Here is a 16939-nt window from a genome sequence, read left to right as displayed (position 1 = left end):
AATGATGCTGAAAATTCAGCTTTGATCACAGAAATAAATTATACTATACCATATTAAACTATATGAACATTTCACAATATTACTGTTTTTACTGTATTTTTAATCAAATAAATGCAGCCTTGGTGAGCAGAAAAGACGTTTTATTAAAAAAAAAAAGGTTTTTGTTCTTTCACAAAATGTGTGACTTGAATTTGCTGGTAAGATTGTGTTACTTTTGGAAAAATAATATATATATGTATTTTCCCCATCACCTCTTGCTCTCAGACACTCTGTAAAACACTGATCAAAGGTCATTTCTATGACTGTAATTAGTGACATGTTCATAATTAAACACCACAGTTAGACTCTGGACTGCAGTACCTTGAGATTAACCTCAATGACTTTGTCAAAATCCTCTTCTTCCATCTTGAGAAGGAATTCATCTTGCGTGATCCCGGCTGCATTCACACACACAGACGGCGGCTGGAAGTAGCGGCGCTGCAATAAAACAAGAATAAACATGTGAACTTTCTGTTTTATTGTTTGACCCCTCAGAGCTCCAGAAGAGCCTTTGAACGGCACAGACACGTGTCCCTCACACCTGTACACTTGTCACTAGTTTCTCCACGCTGTCCTTTGATGACACGTCCACCCCCAGGGCCATGTGCTGCTGACCTTTGAGGTCACGTGACAGCAGCTCCAGCGTCTGATTGGCTGATTCCTCATTGCGGTCAGCCACTATTACAGAAGCTCCTTCAGAGGCGAACCTCTGACACACGGCCCTGCCGATGCCACTGCCGCCTCCTGAAAACACTTTTGTGTGTGCAATTCTTGGATTTGTGTGTAAAGTTTTGAAAGAAAGAGGCAAAGTTTTGAAAATGTGTGTAAGCAGTTGAAATAGACTGTAAACTTCCAAGGGACCCTCAATATGTCTTACATTTATATAAAATAGTTACATTTTAATAATAACAATCGATTTATTACAATTATTTTTTAAATAAAATCCAAAACAGTTTTTGTAAAAATAATAATAATAATAAAAATTAAATGTAAAATAGTTAACATTTGCAATAATTTAAGTTATTATAATACGAAGTACAAAAAATATAACTATAAATAATATTTATTTTGTATATCATTTCTGTGCCTCCTTTTCTACATATTTTGCTTGCTTTCTTAAATCTAAAAAAAAACTCGAGTTTTGTTAATTAAAAAGGTTTTTAGCTCAAATATAGCTCTACTGAAATTCTTCAGGGAGTCGTGAAGAGCTTTAAAGCAGCACTATGTAACTTTTTCTGTTTTTTAGCAGCATCATATGACCCCTTTAACACAAAGAGCTCTTGAACTGAGGAGTGATAATGCACTGATTTCTCACTGACTGTGAATGAGCTCTGAAACACGTCTGGGGAAATGAAGAGAACAATTAACCACAGTCCTGCGAGGCTGTTAGAGCTTTTCCATCTCAATTGATATCATTAAACAACACCATTAGATTAAAAATAAACCATCAATGACTCCCTGAAGATATGCATGTTTCCACAGACACACAATTTTATAAACCTCTTTGACATTTTGTTGCAATTTTGAGGCATATATTTTGCATATTGTTTCTGTCTGTCCCTATGTTTTGTTTAGAGCTGTGGTCTTTGATATGTAAATGAGCCAGAGGCAATCATGCACAGGTAAGTTAAGCCATTAAGTCTTTATTAAAATGAGCAATAATATACAACAACGGGAGGAAATAAAAGATTTACATACATACACACACATGCAAAAGAAGAGTGGATGTTCAATGGTTCAACCCTTAACATCATAAAAGCTCTCAATGGAGGGCAAGAGAGGTAAAACCTGGGGAAGAAACAAGAAAAGTGTTTGCATATTTTCATAGTTTTATTATTATTTTCGGACCAATAGTGGTAGAGGTTTACCTCTGTGCTGTTTCTTGTAGTGCAAGTATGCAGCAGAAAGAGCCACAACAAGGCCGATAAGGAAAAAAGAGCAACCCACAGCTAACTTTATGATTCTGGTATCGAGAGAGGTCGAGTCTGAGCGTGAGAAAAGATGAGAGAAAGACAATCAACCAGTGACAGATATAAATAACATGTTTTAACAGTACATGCAAATCAATACACCAGCAATGCAAGAAAAACACCTGGACATCATGATTCCCTTTCATGGGAACTTCGAACTGCGTCCTCTAGGGGTCGCTATGGGGAACGCCTCGTCGTGACCCGTGTCTGAAGCATACATTGAAAAAACACCAACTCGTTGTCCCGGCGCTTATTTATACTATAGTCGCACCGGTAGTGACGTCATGGCTGTCGCCGGCCAACGAGTTGGTGTTTTTTCAATGTATGCTGCAGACACGGGTCACGACGAGGCGTTCCCCATAGGGACCCCTAGAGGACGCAGTGTCTCGTTCCCTACTCAGGGAACCATGGTTACATAAGTAACCTGAGACGTTTTAAATGCATTTTACAAGCGGGAAACTTCTACAGTAATTCCAGCATGATGGCAGAAGTGTTATTTCATGAACACAAACATATACAGGAGCATTTGAAAGATGTGGCTTTGTATTTGCAGAAGGAAAAGAGGAAGTGATGGAAACTTTGGACTGGACCACATTTGTTGGGTAATGGACAGAATACCTTGTCATTTCCAAGTAGGGCTGTACAAAAAAATCGAATGTGATTGTCATGCGCATCTCGTCAGTAAAGCCGCTTCTGTGATTAGTAGTAAATCTCCAGCACGTGCTTTCAAATGGAGCGGCATTTACTACACAGAGCCGTAGATCAGTGGCAAGCTACACAAAATCACGTTCATAATCGCAGGTGATTCATTGCCGATAATGAACGCAATATTACGTAGCTTGTCAATGGACAAAATACCTGCTCAATTCCCGTGTTATTTTAATATTATATATATACTATTATAGTTTTTTCACATTTTTTTATCATTATTCATTATTTTTAATTAGTGTTAATTTTTTTATATTTTCAGGGTTTTTTTAGGCAGCGGCTATTTGCCCTAAGTGTAAATAGCATATTTTCTTAGCGATAGATGCTATTTACACTAAGTGCAAATAGCGATAGATTCTATTTACACCATGTTAAAATAGCAGGACTTTCTGCTATTTGTACTACTTATTGCAAATAGTGGCAATTATCTGCACCTCGGTATTGTAGTACATTATAAAACAGTGTGCAGTAATAATGTATTGTGTGTAAATTATAATTTTAATTCAAATTATTAAATACTGTAGATGCCACCTTATTGGGACAAAAAAGCCCTCCCTACACCTACCCTAACCCTAACCATACCCGATACTTTATTTTCAACTTTTTGATTATTTCCGTAATTTTTATTGAAAATAAATGCCTTTCCGATGTGATATGAGATTTGAAAAGGGAGAAAAAAAAGTTCGGTAAAAGGCGGATTCCCGGGTCGATCGCGTCAAAAACACTACGATACGCGCTTTACCATCTACGCCACTGAAGCTGACGATTGCCAGCCGTCTTTTATAGTGTTGACCATCCCTATCACACGTTTGTGGGTGAAGCTAGTTTAAATAGCTTCTGCCAACAAGGTGGGCTATTTGCACTTAGTGTAAATAGACACTCCGTTTTTTTTATTTTAGTTACATTTTTAGTAATTTTGTTATTGCCTTGACTGTTCCAGTGGTATTTTAATATTATTTAAATACTGTGATATTTTCATTAATATTTTAATAATTTTTATTTATATTATTACTAATAATTAATAATTAGCTAGTTTTTATTTTTGTCTTTTCCATTTTAATTTAGTTAAATTTTTAATAATGATGTTTAGCACTACATTTGATGAATCATGGACAAAATACCTGTTATTTTGCTATTATTTATATACTATTAAAGGTATTATAGGTATTTTAATATTATTTAAATACTGCAATATTATTATTAATATTTTACATATTTTTTATTAATAATAATTAATAGCTAGGTTTTTTTTGTATTTTCCATTTTAATTTACTTTAATTATTAGTAGTGTTTTGCACCAGACCACATTTGATGAACCTTGGACAAAATACCTGTTATTTTAATAGTATTTTATACTATTTATATTCATATAGTTATGCATATTTTTAATTATCTTTTATTTTTTATTTTCAGTTAATTTTAACTTAATTCTTAGTAATTCTGTTATGCACCAGAACACATCTGTTGAGTCATGGATACAATGCCTCTTCACTTACAGAGTTATTTTAATATTATTTATATACACTTTTAGTTTTAATTCATAATTAGCTTTTTATTTTCAATTATTTTAATTTTTTGTAATTTTGTTATGGGCTTTTGTCATTTTTATTAGTTTTTATAAATATTAACTTTTTTCATGTACTATTTATATTTTATTTTATTTCAGCTTTCTCTAAATACAAAAAAAAAATGTTTTTAACACTTTTATTTAACAGTATTAAGATTACAGGTCAGTTCTTCTGCAAGAATCAGATGTGAAATGTGCATTGATTGTCACATAATCATCCTACCAATTAGCACTGGTGAGTTCCAGCAGTTATCTAATCAGCAGTGAGTACAGATCACGAGCGTGTCTCACCCCAGAGAGTGACGAGAGGCTCCTCCAGACCGCTGTGCTCCACTCGGCAGCTCACTGGGACTCCTCTGTGCAGCACCAGCTCCAGGTACGAGTGCATCTGGTAGCTCCAGTCGCCATTATCCATGAATTCAGTAGAGACCACGTCTCCAGTGACCTCTGATCCATCCAGCAGCCAGGTGACATTGATGGCCTGGGGGTAGAAATCGTACGCATGGCACTCCAGCGTGGTCAGCTGACCGTAACGAGCCTTACTATTGGAGTGTACAGTAACAACGGGCGGCACTGGTGAGAAGACAACAAGAGAAAAAATCCATCAAATTTAACTGTTGCAACTCTTCAATCAATTCACACTCTCTGCTTTCATTTCCAGTTTTGTACTCCGGCTTAATGAACTCAGGTAATATGTGAGGAGTTGAGGTTGCTTACCCTTTCTCGTTTCACTTTTGATATAAAGTCTGGCATTAGCTCTGCATATTGTTTCCAACTCCTCCTTCCGCTGTTTCATCTTCCAGCTCTGATTGTTGTAATGCTCAGCATTTCTGATCCCAAGCTCATCGTAACCAACGTACTTCTCCAACCTCGAGTCATAACTGCACAGAAGCTTTTGGTTGAAGACTAGCTTCACTGTGTAGACCATGTCAGACAAATCCTCTTTGCTAAACTCACATTCATCGATGTCCTGGAACACATAAACATCTGAAGGGAACAGACAGTTATTCAAATAAATGTCAGTATATGCCAGTTAATATACGTTCTTGAGGGTTCAATATGCCATAGAAGACCATTTCTGGTCCCCCAAAGAACCTTTCAGTAAACAGTTCTTAAAATAAACACTTTTTTTCTTTGTGTAAAGAACATTTTAATAATCTAAAGAATCTTCTTTCACTGTAAAGAACCTTTTGTGGATTGGAAAGGTTCCATGAATGCTAAAGGGGACATAAACTGCCTCTGTTTTTTATTTTGTACAGTTCTCTGAGGTCCACTTATGATGTTATCAAGATTTTTTTACATAATTTTACATCATTTTGGTGGATTGTAGACTCAGAAGTAAACGTCCACTGTTATGATTGGCTAATAGTTGTGTGTTTGACAGCCTACGTCCTTCACAGATGGACACTGCTGTGATTTAGGTTAGAAACGCATAGATACTCAGTATATATCAAACGATCTGCAAGAAGAGACAAAGCAATAGTGATCACGTAATAAAAAACAGTTCCTCACATTTGTGTGTTGCGGCATTGCTGTCGGATCCAGTATAGCTGGCACAGCATCGTCTTTTAGTTTAAATCTTTTTGAAAATCCCGCGTCAAATTGTTTGCCTTGTTTGTAAACGAATCTGTGGTAAAATGAAGTGAATACAGGACCGAGTTCTTACTGACGCGGTCTGGAACTTCACTAAAAATAAAGTTAATTCACTCTTTCCTAACGTTGGGATTAAAAGCAAGGCAATGCAAAGACTGTTTCAAAGAGTCGTCTTGTCTTCGGAGCATCTTTATCGTTTGGTTTCTGCATAGAGTAGACCTGCGTTTGCCTCTCTTGTTATTTACACTATGTGCGTGAATGGGTGGGCGGGGCTAAACAGGCAGCGATGTAGAAGCAGGCGTTGATCTTCTTCTGCGGAGGCGGTGCTTATCCACACTATTACAAGGAGTTGAGGTTGCTTACCCTTTCTCGTTTCACTTTTGATATAAAGTCTGGCATTAGCTCTGCATATTGTTTCCAACTCCTCCTTCCGCTGTTTCATCTTCCAGCTCTGATTGTTGTAATGCTCAGCATTTCTGATCCCAAGCTCATCGTAACCAACGTACTTCTCCAACCTCGAGTCATAACTGCACAGAAGCTTTTGGTTGAAGACTAGCTTCACTGTGTAGACCATGTCAGACAAATCCTCTTTGCTAAACTCACATTCATCGATGTCCTGGAACACATAAACATCTGAAGGGAACAGACAGTTATTCAAATAAATGTCAGTATATGCCAGTTAATATACGTTCTTGAGGGTTCAATATGCCATAGAAGACCATTTCTGGTCCCCCAAAGAACCTTTCAGTAAACAGTTCTTAAAATAAACACTTTTTTTCTTTGTGTAAAGAACATTTTAATAATCTAAAGAATCTTCTTTCACTGTAAAGAACCTTTTGTGGATTGGAAAGGTTCCATGAATGCTAAAGGGGACATAAACTGCCTCTGTTTTTTATTTTGTACAGTTCTCTGAGGTCCACTTATGATGTTATCAAGATTTTTTTACATAATTTTACATCATTTTGGTGGATTGTAGACTCAGAAGTAAACGTCCACTGTTATGATTGGCTAATAGTTGTGTGTTTGACAGCCTACGTCCTTCACAGATGGACACTGCTGTGATTTAGGTTAGAAACGCATAGATACTCAGTATATATCAAACGATCTGTAAGAAGAGACAAAGCAATAGTGATCACGTAATAAAAAACAGTTCCTCACATTTGTGTGTTGCGGCATTGCTGTCGGATCCAGTATAGCTGGCACAGCATCGTCTTTTAGTTTCAATCTTTTTGAAAATCCCGCGTCAAATTGTTTGCCTTGTTTGTAAACGAATCTGTGGTAAAATGAAGTGAATACAGGACCGAGTTCTTACTGACGCGGTCTGGAACTTCACTAAAAATAAAGTTAATTCACTCTTTCCTAACGTTGGGATTAAAAGCAAGGCAATGCAAAGACTGTTTCAAAGAGTCGTCTTGTCTTCGGAGCATCTTTATCGTTTGGTTTCTGCATAGAGTAGACCTGCGTTTGCCTCTCTTGTTATTTACACTATGTGCGTGAATGGGTGGGCGGGGCTAAACAGGCAGCGATGTAGAAGCAGGCGTTGATCTTCTTCTGCGGAGGCGGTGCTTATCCACACTATTACATCATAAAGTGCCACATTCCACAAGCTGTCGTTTTGGCAGATTGGCTTCAATATTAGCTGTTTTTAGACTAACGAGTACGTTTTGTAATTTACAGGATGTTTTTGATAGTACAATGACCTCTTATATGTCAAAAGATCAGGGGAATTTTGATTTCTCATTTCATGGCCCCTTTAAAGATTCTTCACGGAACCATAGAAACCAGAAATCTGCAATTTGTCATTTTATTTATCCGGATTGAGGTTTTAGAAAGCTCAAACAGGAATGCACATTTAACAAACCATAAGAAGAAGCTAAAAATGTATTTGATCATATGGTTAGTCACCATAAAATGGCCAGACTGGTCCTACAAGTCAGTCCTGTCTTCATATAATTTCACGGAACTAAACTCACCTTTAGACGAGACACAACACAAAGCAAAGCCCACCAAGACAAGTCCAAGTCCGAGTGTCCTCATCTCTGTGCTGTTCTTCAGGTGCTGTTTGAGGAGAGCGTTTGAATATCAGTCTGAATAATGAAAGCATTCATAAGCTTCGCTGCTTATGGATACTTCCTCATGATTTAGTATCAATCACGCACGAGACCAGGAACAAAAAGTACAACGACTGTAAACACTCTTTCAACAAGTTTTTTGTCTTTACAAAAACACATTTAAATTTTAAGATCTTGTTCTAAAATATCTTTTCACACCACTATCATCTAAAAAATGTTTAATTACAATTAAAATAAAAATTAAGGAGCATCAAGTGTGAATTAACTAAATTACACGATAATTATTAGCTCAGTTTGACAACCCAATGAACTACTGGCTGACCTAAATAACACAAACCAATCTATGCATACATTTGTGTTACCCAAATATAACTGTTTCTACACTTACCTCAGCACAACATACAACTATAGGGCTTCTGCTAAATGAGCATCTGCCATAGAGATGAATGGGAATGTTAACAGATGTTAATGCTAACAGGATTAATTGACTCACCGACGATATTCAGCGTACAAAAACAACTACTGCCACCTTCTGATGTAGCTCAAGATAGTATCCTGATCTGTGTAATGCATTTTTACAGATGTTTAACACATTCATAAATTATCTATATTTTAATATATACCTACGTACACGCTCTTTAATATGATATAAAATAAAAATATAAAATGTTTTATATCTATTATAGCCATTTTATTAGTTTTTTTTATGTCTGTAGTTTTATTAATTTCAAGTATTTAGTACAAGATAAACTAAGTGAACATGAGAAATTTGGCAATTAGCTGAAATAAGTTTTTTAATATATTTTGTTTAAAGTAGCCATTTTTTTTCATGGTTTTAACTAACTATAATATGCCTAGATGCAATAAATATTCCACTGGAAATCATATAGAAATGAGCTAATGAAATAGCATGCACCTGAAGTATTAACACACTGAGCCGCAAGTTTGTTTTAAGGACATCTCACCCTCTTTATTAACGTGACATTTTTCAGATGAGAATAATGATCGCATGAAGCATCGGTTGAGATGATGCTTACAGCTTGAGGTTTCATTTCATGGTTATGTTTTACTGTTTTCTTAAAAATACACAACGAGCTGTGGAAAAAACCAGCCACAATACTAAAGAGAAGAGCTGAGGACAGTAGTAAACAAAGAATAAAATAATGCAGGAAACAGAAATCAGGTCATATTGACAGATGCAAGCTGCGAGGTCATGAAACTGTTACATATGTACACATTTTGGAATAAGAAAAAAAATACAAGCGTCAAATTGGGTTGTTATTGTTGTGTTCTGAAACTGAAACTATATTTCCAAGTATTTAATTTCTAAATATGAGGGTCACTTTGTTAAAACCATAAATTGTGCATTAACTCTCTGGGCGAATAATAATAAACACACTAAAACAAGACTAAAACTCAAAAACCATGATTTACAAACAGTATTCACATCAACACCTAATTAAGCAGCTGTGTACCTCTCATAGTGCATCTAAGACTCTGTTATGCTCTAGAAATCGTGACCGAAACCACATGAACATAAAAATAATTTATGCATCCAAAAATAATAAATGCTCATGTGGCCCAGCTGAATTCAAAGAGCAAGATTCTGCATGTTTGTATATAAAACACTGGAGATTTGAACTCATTCATTTGACCATGGGAATAAAGCAGGCTGGATGGAGAGTTATCGGATTCAAGTTTAAACACGCCACTAAAGCCAAGATCTCGCCCATCGGACAGAGACGGGTGACGTAACTCCCTGTTCTCATAACTTCTGGGTGTACAGATGCCATTTGAACAGGTGGAGCTTTGTTCTTTTCATTCAAATGCACAACCAAGCGCCAACACATCCATTTATGTGCAGTGTGTAAATAGGAAACCACGGGATTCAATGGCACACATCACACTCGCTCATGCAAACAAAAGTGACAGCAGTTTCCACTCCAAGCCTTTTGTTTTCTTAAGGACCAACTACTAAAAGGTCAAACGAAAAGAGGGAGAGAGAGAGAGTGAAAAAAAAGCAACAAAATATTTACAAAAAAAAGTCAGATTTGAGTTTTCTTCCCTACCAGGGAATTGCTTAAAATTCTTCTTTATAAAAGAAAAATAGATATTTATATATCTTTGTACATGTATATACACAAAGTAAAGAAGGATGGACTAACAGAAAGGACAATGCCCTGGTCTGCTTTTTCCGTCAGTTCCTTCTCCGTCCAACATTTCCCAGAATTCTCTCTGACCTGCTTCTACACATCTAAAGAGAAACACTGCTCTTCTTTAAACACCTCATTAGTTACTATTACTAAGAGCAGAACTCTATTCTATTCTGAGATGGAGTGCATGTTTTATTTGATGTCCGTTCTTTCAGTCCGAGTCACTGGTGTCAGAGGAGGAGGAAGAGGAGGATGAGGAGGAGGAGTCGGAGCTGGAGCTGCTGGCGCTGAGACGAGACGCCATGGCATGAGCCTCCACCCCAGTGGGCTTCTCCACTGAGACAGAAACAGAGACGTGTTATTCAGTGTGTCTCGATTAACCGGAATCATTTAGAAACATCTCGGTCCCTACCTTTGGTTTTCTGTGGTTTCTTGCCGGAGTTGAGCTGGCCGCTGACGTCCTGCAGTCGTCTCTCCAGCTCTCTCTTCTTCTCCAGAGTCAGCTCCTCACGGGATTTTCCTGCAGCGCCTTTGACAGCCACTGGAAAACACAAGAAGCACATTCAGTCAAATTTACCATACAACGTCTTTACAGCATGAGATAAGATGCACATTATGTCATAATCAGTCAAGAGAGTCTCTACCTATACGAGTGGCTTGAATGTTAAAGCAAAGACGTAATAAATGTAAATGGATTAAGACTAGGGCTGTGCAATTAATTGCATGCGATTGTCAAGCGCATCTCATCAGTAAAGCCGGTTCCGTGATTAGTAGTAAATAGCCATCACCTGCTTTCAGATGGAGCGGCATTTACTACACAGAGCCGTAGTTCACTGACAAGCTAGGCAATATCACATTCATAATCGAATGCGATTCATCTGCGATTATGAACGCGATATTGCCTAGCTTGTCAGTGAACTACGGCATGCACAATCGCAATTAATTGCACAGCCCTAATTAAGACAGTAGGGAAATATCCCAAAAACCCTTCAAACTAACAGTTCCATTATTCTAGTGGATATTTATAAGTGACTGTCCTTCGTGTATCAGCATCAATTGTGCCCACTTGTGTGAAAAATGTTAGTTTATTCATGATGTGCTAAATGTTTTCATTTAATTTCCCCCAATTTTGTCCAGTACTCATTTGTTACAGCTACATTATTTAAAATTAAAATTAAAAAAAAAACATAAAAATGGCTAATGCATACGGCTCATATCTAGAGAGCAGGGCAAATATAATATTTACACTACTGTTCAAAAGATTAGGATCAATAGGATAATATAAGATGATAATTTTATTCAGCAAGCACACATTAAATTGACCAAAAGTGATAGTAAAGACTTTTATATTGCCTTTTCTCGTTCAGATATTTTTATTTGAATATATATTTGTTTTTTAAATAAACTTTTTATTCATTGGAGAATGCTGCATTTCCAAAAAGCATTAAGCAGCAAAACTGTTTTCAGCACTGATGATAATAAGAAATGTTTCTTGATCATCAAATCAGCATATTAGTATGATTTCTGAAGGATCATGCGACACTGAAGACTGGAGTAATGATGAAAACACACAGGAATAAATTACATTTTAAAATATATTCAAATAGAGAAGAGTTATTTTAAATTGCAATAATATTTCACAATATTACCGTTTTTACTGTATTTTTGATCAAATAAATGCAGCCTTGGTGAGCACGAGTTTCTTTCAGAAACAGTTAAAAAATCCTATCAACCCCAAACGTTTGAACAGTACTGTATTTTTCTTTTTTCTTCCTCTTAGCATGTAATTATTTAACCTTGCACCTATATTGATACATGAGTCACTTAAGCGATGACTCTTTCTGACATCAGTGGAGGAATGAAAGAACAGCATTGTGTTTGTTCACAGGAAGGGTAAAGAGCAGATTACTGTCTACCTGTAAAATGTGCTGAATAAAACCAGGAAAGGTGGGGCAACGCAATGCATTATGGGTTAACTTCTAGTATCAGATTCCTAAAAGCTGCTCAAGAACAAACCTTCCTTTTCCAAGGAAACTCGTATCGTTTTAAGCAAATCAATTGCACATTTATAAAAAGGGTCTGAATTAGGGCTAAGCTATAATTTTTTTTAATTAATGTGCCAGTTAATAAATATAATTAATCACATATCAATTTTAGCTGAGAAACCACCCCCAAAAAGATGAAGTCATCGTGTTAGATGAGAAAACCATTCAGTAGACATTACAAACAGTACATTTAGAAAAAAACTTCAAAATTGCATAAATAATGATAATTAAAGGATATTAATGATTAAAAAAAAGGAATATTGAAATATGAACTGATTTAAAAAACAAAAACATATGACACTCTCAAAATGAAACTCAAACCACTAGCAGGTCACAGCAAGTCACTCAAGTCAGATTCATTCAAACATCTGATTAATTAACATTTTAATGCATTTTTTCCTCCATAATTAAATTGCTCCAAAATATAAATAGAATTAATCAAGTAGTCAATCTAGGGCTGCACAATTAATCGAATTTCTAATCGCGATTACAATTATGGATGCCACAATTACGTAATCGTTCAAAGCGGCAATTAATCGTTCAAAGTCCACTTATGTTATTCTGTGTGCTTAAGATGCGTTTTTTTCTTTCTACACGTTATCTTAAGGGTTTTTCCATTGTTTTAGTTTTAGTATAACATTATAATACCATTCATATTTTTGCTTTTTTATGATTTAAAGAAGAAACCAATCCGATGTTTAGTTGACATTTGAGGCTTAATTTCTATAGAAAAGCACTAAAAGTTTTTCAGTTAAGTGTTTTCAGCTTGTTTATTTTCATATAAAAATACGGCATGCAGTTGCATTAAACAATGGTATAAACATCATTCAATGTAAATTGTGATAATCGTAATTAATAATCGCAATTACAATTTCAAGGGAATAATCGACAATTATGATTTTTGTCATAATCGTGCAGCCCTAATCTATGCAATTAATAAATAATTTACTATAAATAAATGAATAAATCGACAACCCTAGTCTGAATCCTATCTAAATGCTCTTACCGCCAGGTTTCCGTGGTTTCTTGCGTAAACACATCATGACGTAGTGCTCCAGCTCACGCAGCGTGGACGGCTTGAGCGTCTCAAAGTCGATCTCGATCTCCTCGGGGTTGGTGTCACGCAGCGAGGGCTCTCGCGATTGGATGATGTGAACGACGCGGCCCAGTTTCTCGCCCGGCAGCCTGTTGATGTCCAGACTGAGCTGCCGTTTCTCATCATAACTCATGGGGCTGGTCTCCTCTTCCTCCTCAGAGTCGTAGTGTGGCGTAAGACCGCCTTGGCTCATTTGGTGAGAGTTAAAAGAGGGGGCTTGAGATTTCTTTGAGGATCTAAGGAAAAAAAAAAAGAGGACAAGTTCATGTTTTTGTTGATGTTCAGGTTCAAATGAGTTGTAAATAATCAGTATTTGAGACGTACTTGCTCTTGCTGCTCTTCTTATTGGAGCCCTTCTTGCCCTGAGTGGAGCTGGCTGCTTTGCTGTTGCGCCTGCTCTTTGGTGTCTTGGAGAGTTTTGGCGTTTTCGGCGGCCGGACGAGTACCTCGTCCTCCATCATACTCCTGGCCCGCTTGTGTTTTTCCAGCTTCTTCTTTTTCTTCTTGTCTTTCTTTTCTTTCTTCTTCTTGGGCTTGATGATGGGTGTAGAGGACAGCGCGGCCAGCTGCTCGTGCACCGCCCTCAACTGCAGACAAGCGAGTGAGTGAGTGTCACTGCGTTCTTTCACTGCAGCTCTCAGTAATGTACAACTACGTCAAATCTGTCAGTGCCGGTTTAGCAGACTTTGCTGGAAAAGTTGAGTCGCTACCTGTGTACACACCTGTTCCTGAAGCTGGGCCAGGCGATGCGCTCTCTCCTCCTCACTGTCGGAGCTCGGGCTGCTCTCGCTCTCACTCTCGCTGCTCACGTCGCTCTCCGACGAGGACGAGGAAGAGGAGGAGGAAGAGGAGGAGTGACCGCCCAGGCCGCCGCCCAGGGACGCAGGTGGGAGGGACTCCAAAGGCTCATCTGGCATCTTGGCGAAGCGGAACTCAAAGACATCCTGAAACAGAGAAAAGACATTTTTAATATCCAGCTTTGGACATAAGCAATTTGAATGGGTTATCAAGGGAAGTGGAAGTAGAGCTGCACAGTTAATCATATATTTCAACTGTGATCATGATTTTTGCTTCTCTCAATTAAGCGTAATAAAGCACATTGGCCCGCTGGTTAATTATCCTGAAAATGTTTTTTTTAAAAAGACATTTCTGTTATCTTGCATTGGTAACAAGCTAAGTTGCCAGATGTCAAGAATTGTAAATCCTCAAATCCTCCAATTCCCAACCTGGAAACCATGCACATACTTTCTCTGAACAGCTAAAAAAAAGTGCTGATGGTCTGAATACACAACAAACATATATGTTGGAGTTTACTGATTACCAATGAAGTCTTAATAAAGTCAGTTTGTTCCTTCTTGAGGGCACTTAAGCTATTTGCCGCATCTAAATTTGCATGCAAACCTGCTTAGTGATGAATAATAAAATGTTTACGATTGTGATAAATGAATTCACATACGCATTCTCTGTGGTACAATACAAAGCCTTTTTTGTTATTTGAATAGAAAATCGTTAACCTAATTTGGACTTAATAGACGGTAGATGCCATAATGCTCTTTTTTAGTGAAAACAAGGCTGTGAGTGATAGTCTACAGTCTTGAAAATGGCACACAGTATAAAGGTCCAAAATCACAAGGTAATGAGTAATTACACTTGATTTGCATGAAATTTTAATAGGTGCTGGTGTTTATTGGCTGTTTGTCCGCCTTCAAGAAGCTTTTACCAGTTTTCATAATGCAGAGAGTGTTAAGGTGTATTATAAATATGATGAATTATAAAACTAAATGAAGTAAAATAAAACCCTTCATATGATGTGATGACTTACGTGGAACTGCAAATGACTTGAGAAATTTCTTTCAATTTAAGTGCAAGCATCTGTACCTGTAATTTTCGAGCCATGGCCACCACATCGTGATCTGGGGGATTGTACTTGTAACAGTTTGAGAACATTAGCCTGATGTCTGCAGCAAACTGCAACGCATCCCTGTACTCCCGATGATCCATTTTCCTCTGCAAGATAGAGCAAATCATCAGGTCTGATCATGCACATGGTTGCATATTATCATGTAACACATCTAAACCTTTTCATACGCACCTTAATTGTGCTTAGATCCATGGGATACTTGATAATATCATGATAGTCGTGCAGTCCCAGTGAGGAAGCATCCACCGGCTTGTAGAAGGGCCAGGCGTAGGCCGCGTGCTTCTTCGACAGCAGCTCTTTGAGAATCGTGCTGCAGTACCGTAGCTGCTGGCTTAGCTTCCCGCGCCGCACCGGCTGATGTTGGTTCTGGGAGTCGGGCAAGTCTTTCCGTGGGGGTTTGATGGGCCTGCCACTGCCACCTCGTCTTGCTGGTACTTTGTCTCCAACCAGGACTCCACCAAGGCCCATGCCCAGGCCGAGGGACAGGCTCTGTGTGGGGTCGGCACCCAAAGCGGAGAGGGTGAGTGGGGAGTCACCTCCGCCCATGCCGAGACCCATCCCACCTACACCCATAGTGAGCGCCATGCCTGTGGTGGTGGGGGTGGTCGTGTCTGCCTTGCGCTTGACACCCTTTTTCTATTAAAAAGATAGAGGAAAAACAAGCTAAATTGCATGTTGGCATTCCAACTAGGTTATGCTGCATATGAAAACTGATTTGCATAAACAGATGTGATTAGGAAAGAAGTTGCCTTACCTTTGCAGTCGGTTGGGTAGGGGGCAGACCCATCAGTGCAGGGTTGCTGTGTGAAGTGAGAGGCAAAGTCTTGGTTATAAGCATCTGTGGTGGGGTGGAGAAGACCGAGTCTGGGGTGTCTGGAGTGGGAGGGGAGTAGGCCGACTGGAACACGGAAGATATAGCAGGGACCTGATGAGCTGTCGTGAATCCACCTGAGACTAAAAAAAGAGACAGAAAAATAAAGAAATGCATGAGCATGAAAGCACACAAACAGCCAAACATCAGCACCAGCAGAATTTTATGCAAAACATTTGCAATTGCTCAAAGAGTGAAAATGTAAAAAGAGCAATTAGTTGAAGGCAGACAAACAGCCAATAAACACCAGCATCAATTAAATTTTAATGCAAATCAACTGTAATTACTCAATTTTTTAATTATTTAATTTTCAAATAAGTGATATACTATAGTTGAATTAAATTTAAAATAAGTAATAGGCAATAAATCAAAATTTAAAAAAAATTAATACATTTAATATATTGTCATATCTGAAAATTACACTTTCAAACTTTACACACACAATTATTAAATTATAATAATTTAAATGTTAACTTCTGTATATACTCTTATTTATTTTATATACTTAGTTTTTTTATGTTAAATAGTTTCCATGGTCTATAAATTTAAATTTTTTAATTTTCCAAATTTACAGACCTGGGAACGTCACAAAAATTAACAAATTAAAAAAAGAGTGATGGACATTTATATAGTTCAAATTACATTTTACTTAGTCATATGTTAACTATTTACATAATTACATTACATTAATACTAGGGCTGCACGATAAATCGCATGCGATATTTAACGCGCATCTTATCAGTAAAGCCGGTTCTTTAATCAGCGGTAAATCTCCATCACGTGCGTGCTTTCACATTGAGCAGCATTAACTACACAGAGCCGTTGTTCACTGACGAGCTACGCAAAACCACGTTCATATTCGCGCGATTTTTTGCGCAGCTCGTCAGTCAACAACGGCTCTGTG

The 16939-nt window shown here is 37.5% G+C and overlaps 3 protein-coding genes across 6 annotated transcripts in view; all 3 read right to left on the bottom strand.

The window, feature by feature from the left end:
* Positions 1–204: 204 nt before the first annotated feature.
* Positions 205–1655, bottom strand: LOC107737227 (estradiol 17-beta-dehydrogenase 8-like). Its single transcript, XM_016548689.1, has 3 exons — positions 1643–1655; positions 581–783; positions 205–477 (listed from the first exon to the last, which is right to left on the bottom strand). Exons 1-3 carry the CDS (start codon positions 1653–1655, stop codon positions 340–342), a joined length of 354 nt encoding a protein of 117 aa, XP_016404175.1. The 3' UTR covers positions 205–339.
* A 21-nt stretch (positions 1656–1676) lies between these two features.
* LOC107737221 (SLA class II histocompatibility antigen, DQ haplotype D beta chain-like) lies at positions 1677–8414 on the bottom strand. The gene is made up of 6 exons (XM_016548677.1): positions 8338–8414; positions 7851–7935; positions 6241–6510; positions 4576–4857; positions 1908–2024; positions 1677–1827 (listed from the first exon to the last, which is right to left on the bottom strand). Exons 2-6 carry the CDS (start codon positions 7912–7914, stop codon positions 1802–1804), a joined length of 759 nt encoding a protein of 252 aa, XP_016404163.1. The 5' UTR covers positions 7915–7935; positions 8338–8414; the 3' UTR covers positions 1677–1801.
* A 479-nt stretch (positions 8415–8893) lies between these two features.
* Positions 8894–16939, bottom strand: part of LOC107737194 (bromodomain-containing protein 2-like) — a 16452-nt gene continuing 8406 nt past the window's right edge. For 2 of the 4 annotated variants that reach the window (XM_016548665.1, XM_016548643.1), the window contains exons 5-12: positions 15919–16118; positions 15336–15800; positions 15122–15250; positions 13954–14187; positions 13568–13830; positions 13154–13479; positions 10515–10643; positions 8894–10438 (exon numbers count right to left, since the gene is read on the bottom strand). In XM_016548665.1, the coding sequence (XP_016404151.1) occupies positions 10314–10438; positions 10515–10643; positions 13154–13479; positions 13568–13830; positions 13954–14187; positions 15122–15250; positions 15336–15800; positions 15919–16118 (1871 nt within the window). In that variant the 3' untranslated portion in view covers positions 8894–10313. The remainder of the gene's footprint in view (positions 10439–10514; positions 10644–13153; positions 13480–13567; positions 13831–13953; positions 14188–15121; positions 15251–15335; positions 15801–15918; positions 16119–16939) is intronic. The other 2 variants (XM_016548649.1, XM_016548656.1) reach the window with 2 other exon arrangements.

The sequence above is a fragment of the Sinocyclocheilus rhinocerous genome, unplaced genomic scaffold, assembly GCF_001515625.1.
Source record: "Sinocyclocheilus rhinocerous isolate Xijiao unplaced genomic scaffold, SAMN03320098_v1.1 scaffold9036, whole genome shotgun sequence".
In the NCBI taxonomy this organism is placed as follows: Eukaryota; Metazoa; Chordata; class Actinopteri; order Cypriniformes; family Cyprinidae; genus Sinocyclocheilus; species Sinocyclocheilus rhinocerous.
Note: the sequence above shows the minus strand (reverse complement) of the source record. Positions and strands in the feature narration are given on the sequence as shown.

Excerpts from the sequence above, each read along its gene's own strand:
- LOC107737227 (XM_016548689.1), bottom strand. Across the intron at positions 478-580 it reads AACTAGTGACAAGTGTACAG|CGCCGCTACTTCCAGCCGCC; the intron begins GTGTGAGGGACA and ends GTTTTATTGCAG.
- LOC107737221 (XM_016548677.1), bottom strand. The coding sequence starts at position 7,914 with ATGAGGACACTCGGACTTGGACTTGTCTTGGTGGGCTTTGCTTTGTGT. Across the intron at positions 6,511-7,850 it reads GTGTTGTGTCTCGTCTAAAG|ATGTTTATGTGTTCCAGGAC; the intron begins GTGAGTTTAGTT and ends TGTTCCCTTCAG. Across the intron at positions 2,025-4,575 it reads GCCTCTCGTCACTCTCTGGG|ACTCGACCTCTCTCGATACC; the intron begins GTGAGACACGCT and ends TCTCACGCTCAG.